Consider the following 17,746-nt stretch of genomic DNA (forward strand, 5'->3'; position numbering starts at 1 on the left):
TTTTTGTGTAAGACATCTGATTCTCCTAAACGTTTCCTGCATCAGTAAAACTAGTCTCACAAGGTTTCCTCAACGCCATGCACATAGGACTGTATATGTGTTTACATATTTTGCTTGCCACATTTTTAATACCTAAAATGTTATTTTAGGAACTACGACTTCACAGTGCATTTTAAGTGCAGCATGACCATGCTCCACATATAAATAAATGCAATATAGAAACATCAGAGGCCCAGAAAATCTACAGTATTCCACCAAAAAAGTAAATATTACCCAAATATAATTCTGCTAGGTTGCTAGAATAATATCTTTCTTCTTCCTACTACAGCAATAGGTAACTTGATAGTGTAGGTGAATTCATGGTTGGTATGACAGATTCAAAGCAGGTTTCACCTGAGTCATCACAACCCCTCTGGCTCACAACAAGTCCAGCAATCTACTTCATCTCGCAGAATGATAGTTATCTAAAATGACAAGCGATCGTCCTTCCATAATGACCATCGAAAGACGGCTAGTTATTGCAACGGCAAACTTAAAGTCATCTCAGTAATTTAGATGGATTCCACAGTGTTAGAGTCCAAGTGAGCTGTCTGCATGTTGTTAGCTGTGGCTACCCAACAGAGTTGCAGTATAATGATCAGCAAACTTAGAATACATCAGTAATGGTGAAATCAGCATGAGGCTACTACTGATGTGACAAGTCGAGGATTGAGGCGGCTTATTATCTGTCTGGGTGTGTGTAATTGTGTGTCTCTCCATCTCTGGTGGGACTGTCTTCATTACTTAGACTGAACCTTGTTCTCTCTAGGATTATAACTGGGCTTTTCTCCTACACTCTGCATTAGCATTAGCATTGGATCACAGGTGCTCGGTAGCTCTAGTAGCCTTTTAGCTCCAGGGCTACAGGCAGCTGCGTGACTGAGACAATCAGTTGCCATTGACTTTAAGGACTTCAAGCTGCGCCACATCACAGTGAATACCAGTGAAGGATATGCCCAGCGCCTCCACAGTTTTGTCACTGCACGCTAGTTGAATCCAATTCTGTTATCTTGGTTTTATTCTTGAGGGGCATCCTATCACATATGGCAGCAAGAAGTGTACTGGATATCCAGCGTTCAACACTTGCATGGCTTGTTATTCTGCGCTTGACAGAGTGTCGTGCGGGTTTGGAGTGCAGTTTTCCAGATGCAGCTCGGTGACATTCATCCCCAGAGGACACCCATATGGGCACAGCTGAGAAGGAGATTTGAGATGAGTGACTGGTATGGAAGACTTACCTGAGGAAAAGTCTTACATTGCTGCTCCGTATCGAAAGCTTTGAGCACAGCTGCCAAAAATTGTCAGGGCTGAAAAGTGCCATTTTGGAAATTGGAGGCAGAGGACTGTTAATTTGCTGCCTTTGTACTCCTGTCCTTACACATGGCTGCCTCACACACAGCCATAATTAGTATGGCGTTTTAGCTCCACCTGCAAAATGAAGTGGGCTCCTGCAGGATCAGTGTCTGGGTGTGAGTGCTTTGTCTGTATATGTATTTGTGTTTGTGCGTGCGTGTGTACAGATGCACTTTAAGCTCCCATTCATCACTGACTATGCCACGCTATAGCTGCAGATTAATCTGCTTCAGCCCAACACTGCTGCTCACCCACCACTCATTAATCTAATTCCCAGGGACAATGTGTTTGTGTGTACGTCAGTGTGTTTCTAGGAAGTATGTGTGCACAACATGTGTACCCATATTTGGTTTGTGTGTTAAAATACACAGAGTATAATGAAAATAGAGCACCTCATCTCCCTGCTGTAAAATACTTGAAATTCAGACATTTGTGTTGCAGGTAGAACATGTGCAGCAGCACATATACACCCTCATGTTTCCTTTTAACATCCTACAGACACGACTGATAGATGCATTTTCAAATTGTGTGTAAAAACACCAGAGTAGAACAAACTCTGTTTCTGTGGAAAATAGTTCAGTGACAAGGGTATCATCTCAATCCTCTCAACATTTAATTCACTACATGGTTGACCTGAATGAGTTGGGTGGTTGTTTATATTTGTATTTATTTTTTTGGATGGTGGTGGGTTGGGTCTCTCCTTATAGGCCTCAGGCGACTAGTTTAATGGCTTAGTTACACCAAAGTAAAAATAAGATGGCAACCTCTAGTTGCCTGGTGATTTACAGCAACCAGGTCATTGCCCACAGGTTGCCTGATGGGAGACAGCCTGTCTCCAAATAAATGCAGTCTGTCTCACACTCACTGCATTCACTCCCAGACAGATGAGGCAAATTTCTAATTGCAGACAGCTGATTGCCAACACTTTGCAATCCTTGTCGGTAACAATTGGTTGTTTTTTTTGTTATATTCCTATATAAAAGCAAAGTTGCCAAGGGCCTTTGTCCTTTTTCAGTTAAATCGCCCTCCCGCTGCAACTTAACTGCTATTTGTGGAGCAGCTTCTGAATTTCTGTTTCAGATCCATGACTTTCTTATTGGACACTTAAAGTAGATTACCGTATTTTCCTCACTATAAGGCGCAATTAAAATCCTTTAATTTTCTCAAAAATGGACAGTGTGCCTTATAATCCGGTGCACCTTATGTATGAATTCTAGTTGTGATTATTGACCTCTAACTGATTTTATATGGTACACGGCGCTGAAAAATCTGTCAAAAATGTTTTGGTACGACTTTGGTAAGCTACCAAGCCGCACTGCTTGATGGATTGTCGGAGCATTACGGCTACTGTAGTCGGGAGCCTCGCGGACCCAAAGTGAGGTCCCAAAGTCAAACAAACTGCAGCATCACTGAGAGTTCAAAACTGTCTAAATTCTTTCACCTTTAAACTGATCAGCGTTGCTGCTTTACCAGGTGTAACAATTAAGTTTAACATCCAGGCATCCATGAAAACAGAATTTTTTAACTTTAATGGAGTTAGAAGTTAGCAGGCGTTAGCTCGCTAGTTTCCACCTAAACATGGTATAGCATGTTCTGACTGAGAGATTTCTGAAAAAATTAAAACGTACAGCTCTGCTATCACTTCCAACATAAATGACGACAGAAAACTAAACAGCAGTGACTTTTGTAGGGTTACAGAAGTTGGACTAGCTGGTATATAATGATGTGCTACGTTACAGCGACACAGCTATGTTAGCATAACAAACAGTGAAGCTGGAGGATGAATGCTAACTTTTTTCCACTCAATAAAAGTTAACGTGAGAGTTCCCGATGTTTAGGGACCAGTGTTGTCAACTCAGCGACTTTGTCGCTATATTTATCGAGTTTTCAGACCCCCTTAGCGACTTTTTTTCTAAAAAGCGACTAGCGACAAATCTGGCGACTTTTTCTGGTGTTATTGGAGACTTATTTATGACAACTTTTTGACGTCATAAATAAGTCTCTTCTTTATGTCTGTTCCACGATGTTATTTCTCTCTCGTAGGTTACAATTACATTAGCATGACCAATTATGCAAATTAGGCCATGACGTCATTTAGCGACTTCTAGCGACTTTTAGGACAGCCAATAGTGATTTTCCTTACTGAGGAGTTGGCAACACTGTTAGGGATAAATGCGATCGCATGGCAGGATGCTGTAAACGGACCAAATTTCAGTCAGGAGAACAACTTAAATAATCCATCAACAATACGAGGTTAGTCATTAATATACTGCAACAACACGGGAATAGAGCAGCTGTGATAGAATTCAACATTAATGAATCAATGGTACGGAAGTGGAGGAAGCAAGAAGAATGAGTTGAGTAAAGTTTGACTTACCTGACTGATTTGTTTCACTTAATGCGCCTTATAACACGGTGCGCCTTATGGTCCGAAAAATATGGTAAATGTCCAACACTCATAGTTGAAACAGGGGTGTGTGTGATGTCCCCAGTTTTGTCCAGATGGGTGGTTCATGTGTCCACTTTATCGCCACAGCCTACAAATGAATTAACTGGATAAACACCAACGGCGCGTCTGCAACAATGACTTGCCACAATTCATCAGTTTTTGCTGTTTGATTAATGAGGACAGGAAAATAGACTAGAGCTTTAACACCTCAACGGCCAAAATTGGAAAGTCGAAGGGTTGTCATCTTTGCCTAAATTTCATAAATAAAAACTCTGAAGTAGCATTTAAATGGAATGAGCGAGAAGGGGGAATGAATGGAAAAGAATGATAGTGAAAAAAAGAAAGAGGGTAAACCCTTTCGGTTTTCAGAGATGGATGAAATTTCTTGTCTAATCAATATTCTGAAAGAGAACGAGCTGTGGCAACTGGATCACAGCCAGCATTTTTCTTTCTTGCCTACAGTAACAGGACAGTCATTATGCACATGTTGAGAACTAGATTCATGACCAAACGTTCCGCTTTTAGGAAAGGATGACAGTGTCACAGTGTGAGTGTGTAAACTATATGTTTTAAGTAAATGATGACTTAATGGTTTTCTGTCATGTTGTCTTTTTGCCATGATCTTTATGCGTTGGCCTGTTAAATGAACTTAGGCCATGCTATATCATAGTGCTATAACTGTCTTTGCCAAGCAGCAGAACACCAGTCCGACATAATATTTCGTTCGCACCACTGTCCACACAGCCCAGGCCCTTTCTCATTTTTCTTCTCACCTCTGCATTTCTGGGGCCTTTTACTGCTGATTCACTGTTTTTCTTTCGCTTCCTTACGTTCAGCCTTTCTTAAATCTTCTCCTTCCCTTACCTCATTTATTTCCTCTTGACCAATTTCCTCTTCTGTCCACCTCCTCCTTCTCCCCTTCTTCCTCTCCTCACGACCACGCTACAGTGCACAGTGTATTAATTGTGGTATGAAAAACTCCCAGCTGAGTCTTGGTGGGATTGTCAAAGCAAATGGCTCAGAACTGCAGGAAAGCAGAGTGAAAGCCTGGATGCCTTACAGAAGCTGTTCCACCCCGCTAATGCTGCCTCACTGACCGGAAGAAGCGGCGCGTTGGCATTCACCGCTGAGAACTGGCAGCTTGTTCATGATAATTGCAGAGCTTGTCATGTTGCAGGCATTCACAATATTCCACTAGACTTGTGAGATTATAAAAAGCTCGACTTTTACTCAAATCGCAACTGTGCAGCTTATGGTTGAATTTAAACTTTACATTTCTAGAATGAAAGGAGTTCAATCCTGCACATTTTCCATTTAACAAGATGTTCAGATTGGAAGTGATTTGCAGCAAAGTTGAAAGCTAAAGACACGGAGCAACTTAAAGCGACTACGGGTGAATTAACCAAATGGGGGGTCCAGAGATAAACTCAAGGTGGGAGACTGAAGTGACTGCAGACGAGGGGACAGGATGCCTCTGATTGACATGTGACTTGAAAGTAAATACATTAGAGAGTTACCTAGGCAACCGAAGCAATAGACATATGCAAGTGACAGGCCATCGTCTTCAAAGTGACACACCACAAATCGCTACCAGTGTGTACAGGGGTTCTAACTGGAACACTTTATATATTCAAAGATTTTAAAGTAGAATCAGTTTAGAAGTTCTGAATTCTGCAAAGAACCGGGAGGGGGGGATATCTGCATACAATACAGTGCATGCTGTTGTCATGCCTCATGATAAAAATCTGTTAAAAATACAATCAGATAATAATAATAAAAAAAAAATCTGGGAGTAAAGATAAATAAGGTAAAGATAAATAAATAAGGGTTGAAGCTGTCCTTAGCATAAGCAAACAGGGAAACTGTAAGTCTGGGTGGAACAGATCAAAACCAATCACGTAACTGTTCAGCTTATATGTTGGACTGGCTTCAGCAGGTGAATCATTCATTCGCGATGGTGACATTGTAGAGAAAGAAGAGGAAAAAGACATTTAAAAACATCATGCCAAGGTCCACTTACTATGCCATATGAGTCACAAGCCTTCTACAAACAAAATAATGTCAGGGTCCAATGAGAGCAGTTTCAGCACATAATAATGGCAACAGAGGAAAAGACTGTAAGCCTGTCCTTCAGATTGTACACTAAGAGCCTCAGCTGGCACACAAACAGGTGAAAACAAGGGAACGTTACAAAGTAAGAACATATGGTTGAATGAAAATAATAATGAAGCCCTCCTTTCACCATCAGAGTTCTTCCTTAAACTTATTGACCTGAAATAAGATATGTGAGGTTTAGCTTACCTTGATTCTTTTAAGTATCCTAATCTTCTGTCTGTGGTGATCACACAATGTGTGGGCAAATAAACAATGACGGGTGGGTACTAGAGTTGCGGAGAACATAGTTATTATACTTCTATTTTTCTTTATTAGTTTTAGTTTGTTTTTTTTAATTAATTTTTTTCCAGAGTGTTTCCAGTTTTTATTGTTTGAAAAATGTTTCATTGTAGTTTAGTTTTTATTAGTTTCACTGCTACTTACTTTTTAAGTATTGCCAATATTGCTGTCCTGAAACTTTTAAGCTGAGGTGGCATTCAGCAATTTGATTCATGTTGCAATGAAGCGAAGCGAATGAACATGGTGCAACAAAAGTACTTTTAGAAGTACATTTTTCCAAACACTTGCATTTACTTACATTTATTTACATTTACTTGAGTAGGCTTAGGGGTTGCCACCTTAGCATGCAGTCTATAGAGTCTTGCTAATGGCCTACTAATCTTATTCAGGTGTGTTGCAGCAGGGACACATTTAAAAGTTGACTGGAGTTTGACACAAGTGCTCTATAGTTTTATTTTAATTTTCCAAATTCACAGTATCAAGATGATAATAATAACATATCAAGATTCTAAGCATGCATTATTAAAGTGTGCCGTGTTTTCTTTGTTGTTTCTGCTGTTGTTTAAGGTAGACTTTACAGAAGCACAGAAAAAGCGAACCTCTGTTGCCATGCCAATCTATCTTGAGTTACAAGATCAGGTGCCAGGTGATGGCTGGTCAATATTTATAGACTCATAACAGCATGCTTTATGTGCGCATCCTTTTTTTTTTCATTCTGTCAGTTTGTATGTCTCACTCTTCTTTCCTGACTTTCCACTCTCAGCGTCCGGTTCCACTCTCTTTTTTCATATCAGTAATCTTTGTCTTTCCATCTTCCCATTTAATATGCTCCTCTTACTTCTGAGTCTTTATGACTCTACTTAGTTCCCCAGTGTTTTTGTAATGTCTACAGTCTTTCAGTGCGACTCTAAGTTGAGGCGTCTTAACTATATTAGGCATTTTACCCCCATCTGGCCGTAGGGCTGAGTCAAGAGCTTCTTTTGTTAAGGCAGAAGAAAATTGACCTAACACAGTCAACATTTTACCAATAACACTTAAGGGTGCTTAGCTTTCCAAGCAAACTCCCTTTTGTGCTGTGGTAGCTAAGTGGTAGCATGGGGTAGCATGCCCAAACAATCTACAACAGATAGTCCAAGAAAGTCAAGAGACATGAAATTGTAAAGTCTGCCTTTTATTTTGCTGGCAGGCTGAATTTGAATAAAAGCAAACATTTTTATATTAAATCTTTATCATTGAGGCTTCGCATTTGATTGATCAAACCACAAATAGTTGTGGAACAGAGGAAACAAGAACAAAAAGAAGAAGATGGGGACGAATATGAGAAACCAGCATCCATCAGGCTTTCAGGACCGAGCTACTCTCTTGGCACTCAAACCAATCAGATTTTCTTGTCCAGACAGCCATCAGGGCGAAAGAGGAAAGGGAGCTGCTGGGGACAAACTTTAATGCCTAGTAATTGCTCTGCATTATTATCCTATCTGCTTACCATCCCACATGTTACAAAGGCACTCATAACAAGCGTTAATAATTACACCATATTCTGCATGGCTTTTTATCAGCAGCCTAAATCCCCTTCATACAAACTGATTGCATGATTAAATTATGGATTTTTATACAAGGATTTGCAATTAAGGAAAGAGCTGTGAGGGATCCTTGCTCAAGGGATACACAGTACTGATATTTATGCAGAGACGAATCTGCTTTGCAGTGAGTTGCACTGGGCTTAATTGGAAATTTCAGGCTAAGTGACGGTCGCATAAAAAAGAACGAGTCGTAAAACAGTTTCTCTTTATGCTTTTATAAAAGAAAATATTGCGCCCTTGAACAGCTTTAGGAATTTGTACTTGAATGCCGTTTACACTCTGCTCTTCCACAGGCACGAATACGTTATCGGTAGCCCTTTTTGGAGTGTCTCCAGCTGTGCATGTTAAATTTCACCCAGGCGTCTGACCTTTAATCTTCATATTCATTTTGCGTGTTTTGTTCAGGGCGGGCTCTGATGAGATTGACGGACAGAAAGCTGGAAAGAATGGGCATCATGCAGGAAGCGCAGAGGCAGCACATCCTGCAGCAGGTCCTGCAGCTTCGTGTCCGGGAGGAAGTCCGGACTCTTCAGCTTCTCACACAAGGTAACTTTTAGGCAGAACATGTTCTTCTTCATCTGCCTGTATTTCATTCCATCCCTAGCATCAACCCTCTGCATATCCTCCTTCACTACATCCATGAATCTTTCAACCCCACCCGCCCCCTTTATCCAGGCTTGGTTCTGGCACTAGGATTTCACTGGCCTCCCTGTGGCTGGGTCTTCTAAGCAGAACCCTTTGCACACGGTGTATGTATGTATGTAGTGGACCATAATGCTGTCAATCTTCATCAGCATCTAGGTTTTAAGCGCACATATTTTATCTGCCTGTCAGCAATGTAAAATTCTTCTCAATAAACCCAGCATGTCACATTTTGATAAATATTCAAATCATTTAATGTGCAGCATTTATGCACATGCCATCTGTAGTCATGGCAATCACTGCATCTTTTAAAGCCTGCAGGAAGTGGTGAATCATAAATGATTATGCAACTGAGAGAGTCATGCACAAATTGTTTCTTTTGGTATCTTTTGGTGTACTGTGATCACAGAAAGCTCAGAGTGGTAAACATGATGACTTGTTGATGTTAAAGGCGTAGTTTAGAGCTATCCTGCTCCACATTTACCTGGTGGAGCATGATAAGTGTATATATCTCTTTAAGGCCAGATGCAACATCAGCGTGTAAAACCCTTTAAGACGGTGTGATTTTTGCAAGCTTCTCTGGAACGTTATATATGCTTTACATCTTAAAAAATATATTAACTACGCTTACAGCATGTACGGCTCTAAAGAGAGATGCGCACAGACGTCGCTGCCTTTTAAGATTTACGACTTTACCTGCCTACACAGGTCAGGCTGTGATAACTTATATGGTTACACTGTTAGGTTGTTTGACAAAACATTTCAGAATAGCTATAAAGAGTCTACCTGTATGCCAGACATTCATCTCAGCAATATGTGTGGGTGCTGCTACACTCCAACGCAAGCACAGACATAGGATCAATGCTCGTGTGCTGACAGAAGAACAAAATACCTTCAGTTTTGCGGGCAATATGTTGAGTTTATTAACACTAAAGGAAAAGGAATGATTTTAATTGTAAGTGGACAGTTTATCTGCATACTGTAGAGCTGTCTGAATTCAGAATATGTTCTTAAGAAGTAACATTGCAGTATTAAATAAACTTAGACTGTTTTAACTACTAAACATATTGCTTTCTCTAATAACTTTGACAGCCAAGGTTTAACTGTTTTTGTCTTACTTTACCTGCATTAGCTTACTCGAAATGCATGTAGCAGTAAATGTACTGTTAACAAACACACTTTAGAAATATGCAGTGTAGGAGCAATACAGCGGGTATAAAAATGACGACTCCATATTTAGGTCATGCCAAAGCAGCTCAGAGGGATTTAAGTTTAGATTTTGTTTTGGCTACTCCAAAAGTTTCAATTTGTTTTTGTTTTTTGTTCTTTTTGGAGCCATTCAGAGGTGGACTTCCTGACCTGTTTCAGATCATTGTTCCTCTGCATAATCCGAGTGTGCTTGAGCTTTAGGGCACAAACTGATGGCCGGACGTTCTCCTTCAGGATTTTCTCGCAGAAAGCAGATTTCATGGTTCCATCAATTATAGCTAGTCATTCAGGTCCAGAAGCAGCAAAACAGTGTCAGACTATCACACTAGCACCGCTATATTTGACTGTTGCTATGATGTTCATTATATGAACTGCTTGTATTAGTTTTACACCAGATGTAACAGCACACAAAAAGTCCATGTTTTGTCCCATCAGTCCACAGAATGGGACTGTTTTCTCCTTGGATCTCTCATGTGGATGCCATTTTTGCCCATTGTCTATCTTATTCTTGAATCATGAACTCTGACTTTAATTGAGACAAGTGAGGCTTGCAGTCCTTTACATGTCATTCTGGTTTAATCTGTGACCTCGTTGATGCACTCTTGAAGTGGATAATGGTACATGTCATCCACAAATGCATAATTTGAATGCAGTTATATGACAAATAATACAGCTCATTGTGCAGTTAATTGCTGATTACTTAGCACTCCATCTGGCTTCAAAAATGCTAATGTTGCAGCATCAAAGCTCAGACCAGTGGCTCTTCATGGTGGCTATGGCTTTCTTTCATATACAGTCTCTGGGGATTACACGAAACAGACTGAAGAAATTGAGAAGTGTGGCAAACAGCCTTACAAAAAGCTCACCATTTTCCTCCATTTATGTTCATGCACAATAATAATACATGCAGTTTGTCCTTCAGCCTCATCTGACTTTCCACAATACATTCTTCAATACATTCTAAAGTGATCCAAAATGATTGGGTTTGTCTGTTGCTCTAACCCCACCTTTTTAACAAGTTTAATCAAATTCGGCTCGGTACTTTTGACTTAATCTTGCAGACAAACAAACATACAGAGAAACAAATAAACATCACTGGAAACATACATCCGCCTCCACTCTTTCCTTGGCGAAGGCATAACAGCCAGCCAGGTGCTGTTGTTTTCCATCTTCTCCCCTCTCGCTCTCTCCTCCTCACCCTGTGAATTCTCAGCATCCCTCGTCTCTTTCTCAGCAATTCTAGCTTCCCTCCACCAGCTACCAGCAGCACTCCTCATCATCACTGCTTCCATCAGCACCCATCTGCACAGACTCTCAAGCAGAGCTTCGCCTCAGGGGCCAAGAAACAAATTCTAGGGATCTTTGTCACTTTGCAAAATTCTTGGAAAACATTTGGAATGTGATAAAGCTGGCACTATCCCCCGCTTCTGTTTTGGTCCCTTAGCACGTAGAAAACATAAAGACAGAGTGGAAGGGAAGGAGATTGTCTGAGTGATGACACTTTGCTAAGGGCTACTCTTAGCTTCTTTGTCACGATTTGTGTCTCATCTTCCCCAGTCTTCTTCTTTTTTTCACTCTTTCTCTCATTCTTCTCTGTTTTGTATTGATGATATGGGAAATGACAGCCCACCAGCCGCAGCAGCATCAGGCCACTGGCCTCAGCAGGGAGCAGCCTGTTAGAGAAGCCTATCTGGGCCTCAGGGAGAAAAAACAGAACGACCAAAAATACTAATTTGATAACTGTAGGAAATTTGGAAACAGAAAGAAGAAGTAGAGGATGATAGGGGATGTAGAAAATGTCTTTTTGTGTATGGCAGTGTGATAAGAAATTAATAAGAATAGGGTCTTCTAAGGTCTACTAAGCATAAATTTTAAGTTTTCTAAAGTATGTATAAGCAATTTTTATTCACAGTAATATCAAGAACACCGGTCATGCTTCAACTTCTATTCAGCAGTCATAGGCGGTGCATCTAAGGCACTTTATATCACTGAACTTTGGTGGGAAGTGAGAGGTACTCTTAAGCTGTTGCTTCTGGACATACTTTTGGTAGTAAAAGGGGAAAAAATGGAAGGAGAAGAGATGGTGCAGTATTTCTAGGCCCTGGGTGAAGTTCCTTCAGCTGTTGCTAAAGTGAGATACAGCTGTACACAGTTAGAAGCCGAGCCAGTGACAGAGAGAAATTAGGTGAGAAAGAGACGGTGGTTGAGTGCTGTTGAGATAATGAAGAGGAAGAAAGGAGGAGGAAGAGAAGCGTTGAGAGTAGTGGGGAGGGAGGGAGACAGTAGGTGACGAGAAGGTAGGATGAGAGAGAAAAGGCGGTGAGAAGAAAGAATGAGTGAGGAATGTGAGAAAGAGAGGGAGTGAGAAAAGGAAACCCTCCTCACTTAGAGATGTGATGCAAGATATGAATACATCTCTCCTTCTGTACCTATATAAACACATCTCTCTATCCACTTCAATTCAGTGCCACGGTTGGGCTGGAGCTTATCCTAGCTGTCATAGCATGCGAGGCGGAATACAGCCCGGACAGTTCGCCAGTCTGTCACAGGACTAACACATAGAGACAGGCAATTCATGCTCACATTCACACCTACGGTCAATTTAGACTCACCATTTAACCTAACCCCGTGTATATATTTGGACTGCAGGAGGAAGCCCGGAGTACCTGGAAAGAAACCAGTGACAAAATGCAAAGAGAAAGGCCCCAGCTGGGGAGCGGTTTCAGACCCAGGACCTTCAGGAAGCAACTGTGTTAACCACCATGCCGCTCTCTATCGGTTTATGTCTGTCAAATATATACTTCATTCGACTGAGATATTAAGAGGTTGGAAGCCGGGTCAACACCTGAGGCTGTTTGTCCTGTTGCCTGAGCTTTTTTTGTTGTGCAGTAAGAAGTGTTGTCTTGAACTTGACACATCTGCGGTTTAATCATATCTTAATTGCATAATTTGAAGTCCACTGTAGTGGTGTACAGATGCTAAATTAGAACAGTTATGCCCTTGTCTAAATACTGACACAGACAGAGACACAGACAGACACACAGATAGACAAACAGACAGAATAAGGCATTAGAGGAAGCAGGAGAGGCAGAGCGAGAGACAGGTGTTGTAATTACTGCAGTGTACCCAGACAGAATTAGCTCAACGGACAGTGATTAACCTTTAAGGCTTGCTGGGCCATGGGAGAGAAATAATTAGATTTCTCCCCTCTCTTTGTCTCTCCCTTTCTCTCTTTGCCACGAGGACAGCGGAAGCTCACGACCACTTATTCCCTACAGTCATCAGAGATGGGCTGAAGTCCTCCAAATGGAAAGTGATATCCAGTGGTATATCCAGCCTTTTAATAGCAGCCTTAGAGTGTACAACCTGGTAGAGACGCTTTGGAATAAGAACAGGGTTCAGAATAACACTGATCTAAAGTGGTGTGGTGCATGATACCAGTGGTAGCAAAAAAGCAAAGCAGGGGTGTGCACTGTATGTTCAGACTGAGAAATGTGGAGCAGCACTGGAGCTGAAGGAATCTGATTAATGTTGTGCAACCTCGTGTCTTTTACATTGGCAAGATTATTCCAGCACTTGTGTGGAGAGTAAACAAAAGAATAATTTGTGTTGCTGAAAATTTTAGTCCCCTCATTTCTGATGCTTGAAGGGTGAGCATGCTGAAAGAGCTGAGAAAAGAACTTTTCCTCCTTTAGCTGAAGTAAAACTACTACTAAACTAGTATAACAGTATGGAAGCCCTCAGTATATCACCTCAAAAATGAATGAATGAATGAATAAATAAATAAGGCTTCTTTTTTTTTTTTTGTCAGTTTGAGAACACCTGTCAAATACAGCTGCTAATATTTCAGCTTCAGCAGGGAGGAAATGAATAAAAGATAAAATCAACAAATGACAGCTTTTCCTCAGTGTCTAAACATATGAATGGGTCAGATATGGAATAGGAAGGACATTAAGGTGAATCCATGACCGAAAACCAATAAAACTGAATATCATAAGGTGATTCAGTACACCATATTGTCACAACTAGATGAAGCATCATTTCAGCATTACTTTTACCAGTTGCTTTTCTGTTTTTCAAGGATGTCCACACTTCTTGGTGCCAAGCTAGCATGAATTAGCATTTTGACCTGTCCTGTTTTTATGTGCATTTGTGCTGTGTCAGATTTAACACAAAATAACCTGTAATGCAAGTTTTGTAAGAATTTTTATATAAATTGAACCAAACTGTTTATCCAATGCATTGATGACAAAGGTCGGAGTTGTGCCACGCTTTAGCAGTAACCACTGTTACAAAGTGGCCTGAGGCGAGTCTCCAACATCTCTATGGTGGAATTTCCACCATGCCTTATTTCCTGTTTTAATGTCCCAAGCCAATTTCAGTGCATTTCAGATGTGTTCGTTGACTAGGCCACTCCAAAGTCGTTTTTTTTCTCCTTTCAAAGGTAGATTTAGTCTTATGCTAGGTTGCTGTCCTGCTGCATAACTTCATTTGAGTTTTCAACTTAAAGAATGATGTTCTTCCTCTGAATTTTATAGCAGTGGGAATTCTAGTAATGATGTTGGCCAGGTTGTTGAGAGTGTCTCCTTCTTCAAGCACTTCCTAGGCACCACTATACACCAGTCTATCATGGGAATTAAACACCAGTGAGTAAAGCCCACCAGAGACTTCTTCCAGTAGCTGAGAAAATACAGGTCAGTCGGGAAGGTATGACCCAATTTTACAAAGCTGTTACAGAGAGTCCTTATTTTCTCCATCCTGACTAGAACAGCCAGTCACAACAAACAAAAGCTTGAACGAAGTAGTATATAGAGGCTCCAAGATCATTGGTTGCATTCCGCCTTCCATACCATCATACTATGCCACCAGGAAAGCTAGTCACCTTCAGTCTTCTCCCATCAGGCAAAAGATACAGGAGTATTACTAACAGAACATCATGATTGGGGTACCTACCTTCCAGATATTAAGCGCTTTTATACCCACTAAAACGCTTATTAATAACAGTTTACCTACATCAGGTTGTGATCAGAGAATCCGACTATATTATGCACTGAAACGTATATGTTTGTATCATGCATTTGTAAAATTAACTGCAATTGCAGTAAAAACTGGCCCAAGAACCATCTCACCTCTTTTTTGGTCACTGGGAAGCATGCAGGATGCAATGGCTGCCGTTTTCTCCATCTTTCTTCACCACAAGAACTATGGGGCTACATCACACATTGTGTGACTTTTCTATTACTGCCATTTGCGGGCAGGGATATTACTGTGGGCAGGGATAGCTCAGTGCAGGCAGAAATAGCTCAGTAGGTAGAGTGGTGGTCCTATGATCGGAAGGTCAGGGTTTAAATCCACTGAAAGACTACCCTGAGGTACCCCTGAGCAAGGTAAAATCCCTACCCACTGCTCCCTGGGCGCTGGATTGGTGGCTGCCCACTGCTTCACTGACTGAATGGGTTAAATGCAGAGAGGAATTTCTAGAATTTCCGGGGATGTCTTGTAATCATTTGACAACAAGTGTTTCTGATTAAGTTTACAGCTGTCATCAGTGTTATGCTCTTTCTATCCACAGTAGTGACATGGTCATCTGTAGAAGAAACAAAAAAATACCCCATACACAGCCAAAGATATATTTATTACTACAGTTAATTTCAGCAGTAGTTAAAAAGGAAATATTAGGAATGTCAGAAATTCGAATGGTGATGTGTTACATACGTGTATTAAGAAGGAGAGTGGTGGCAGTTTGCAGCCTGTGTTTGTTAATGGCTTCTTTTGACAATAGAAAAGATACTGTCCCTTTTAAAAAATATATATATTTTCTACTCAAAATGTAAATGGTATATTAATTGAAAAATAGCATTTTTCATACTCATATCTTTTCAGATGGATGGTTGGATAGATAGATATATGAAGGTTATGAGGATTAGGACACATACTTAAAGCGAACTCTACACGATGTAGCATCCACTTGTTTGGGATGTTTCACTGTGTCGCAAGTCCACCTGGAGAGGTTGCATGCCTTTCTTCACACAAATGCCCTGAAAACCAATTGTAATTGACCAAAACGAATTCCCACGTGTGGAACGAATAAAGGTTTATCTCTCTCTCTAATTAAAAGATTAGGTAATTTAATCTTTGTCTGGTACCAGTGTCAACTCAAATGTATCAAAATCAATCCATTAAAATCTACAAAAGTTCTCCTCGATCTCTGTGTGAATTATCAAATTAGGTTCTTTTTTAAACATCTAAAGCACTGTTGTTGTTAGTAGTTTTTCACTGCAATTTTGTGGTTCTCACATCTAGCCCTCATCTGTGATATAGAAGTCAATATATTACATATTACACTTCAGAAGCAAAGAGAGGGAGCTAAAAGCAAAACACACTGGTGTAACAAAGGTAAGTTAAAATGGTGTGATGCATTACTGCTGCACCTTAACAACAGTGTAGATTCTGCCGTATTGTCTTTTGTGAAAGAATCATCAGACACAGACATAAGGGTAGAAATAAACACTAAGAGAAACAGGGACAGGTATTTTAAAAGCTATAAGGAATACCCATACCAATAAATTATTTTTTTTAAAAACTATAAAAAAATGAAACTTTTGTGGTGCCAGAATTATATAAATTGTTTCATAATAACAAAATAATAATAACATAAGTATATTTTTTATAATACGTATTCATATAAGAAGGGATAACAGAATAACATTTGGGCTGTTGTCCTTGCCTTGTTGTTTCTAGACATCTCTGAATGTCCTGTTTTGTTTCTCCTAATGGATCCAGTTACAGAGACTTGTTTTGTTGTGGCTGTATGACCTCAAATGTTAAAGAAATGTTTCCCTTAAAAATCCATGTATCCACATGCCAAGCATTTGTCTTGGTTAAATGATTTAAATGAATATTTAAAATGAATTTGTTATTTGCCACTAAGGTCTAGTGATGATGTTCGTTCACTATTCCCACAATGACATCATACTCCATTGGCCTGATCTAATGTGGTATGTTAATAACTACCTTATAACCTGAACACAAACTAATTAGCTAATGAATTTTATATAAATTGGCAGACAGATAGTATTTTTTATATAGTGATTCTGATTCATATGAAATTTTGCATTTCTCAGCATAGTGTACAGTGTGTCCTTCACATTAGATAAACAACGTGGTCAAGAGGTCAGACTGTGCCGAGTACTAAAAGTGGTCACACCAAAGGTTTACACTGTAGCTTATTTAAAATTTATAGAGTCTGTATCTCAGAAAAGGTGCACAACGCTAGTAAAACATGGATTTACAATATTGTGGAATATTGTGATGATGATATCAATTGTGATTAATCCACATTTTGATCATTCTTGTCTTTCTTGCCAATAATCACTGACCACGCCTGCTTGAACCCTAAAATCTTAAATTACGATGAACTTCGTGATCTTCTGATCTTTTCTTTCTGCAGCAGCTATCGTTGAGCTTTTGATGTGCCAGGTGTTGCTTGCACATTGTGAGCAGCATCAGGTAATGGTGGTTGTGGTGTAGGAACTAAATGTGGGCCGGCTGTGGCTGGTAATGGGTCTTCAGGTTGAGGTGACATGGCTGAAGATGATAGTCCCCAGATGTTTGTGGCACTCTTGGTGTGGGTTCTGTACTTAGCTTCAGATGGTCGATGTTTACTTTTGAAATTATAACCCCAGTGCAAACCTGAAGGTCGGCGCTTTTGTCCTGGATAGCCGTTACAACATATGGTCCTAAATAATTTGCTTCCTGCTTTCCTCCTTTCCTCTGCTGGCTGCTTATGTTGGCTCTTTAAACCTTGTCACTGACTTTGAAGGCAACATTAGTTGTCGTCCTTTTTATTCTGATTTTTGTCTTTTCCTGTGCTCTTTCACTAGTTCCAACAGCTGTTTAGGTTTTGCAATATTCTGTGACTTTCCATGCATTTTTGTCTTCAATCAGAAATCTCTAATTTGGATATAACAAAACATATTTGAGATAAAAGAATATAGAAACTAACATCAGTGTCTATGATTGTATTTAATGTACAAGGAGGCAACTTTTCTATTCATCAAAACATTCCTTGTGTTGG

The 17,746-nt window shown here is 40.1% G+C and overlaps 1 protein-coding gene across 2 annotated transcripts in view; it reads left to right on the forward strand.

The window, feature by feature from the left end:
- The window catches only part of samd12 (sterile alpha motif domain containing 12), a 126,177-nt gene that overhangs the window by 45,358 nt on the left and 63,073 nt on the right, over window positions 1-17,746 (forward strand). For both annotated transcript variants that reach the window (XM_065470570.1, XM_065470569.1), the window contains exon 4: window positions 8,224-8,364. In XM_065470570.1, coding sequence (XP_065326642.1) covers window positions 8,224-8,364 — 141 coding nt within the window. The remainder of the gene's footprint in view (window positions 1-8,223; window positions 8,365-17,746) is intronic.

This window comes from Pelmatolapia mariae, linkage group LG22 (assembly GCF_036321145.2).
Source record: "Pelmatolapia mariae isolate MD_Pm_ZW linkage group LG22, Pm_UMD_F_2, whole genome shotgun sequence".
Taxonomy (NCBI): domain Eukaryota; kingdom Metazoa; phylum Chordata; class Actinopteri; order Cichliformes; family Cichlidae; genus Pelmatolapia; species Pelmatolapia mariae.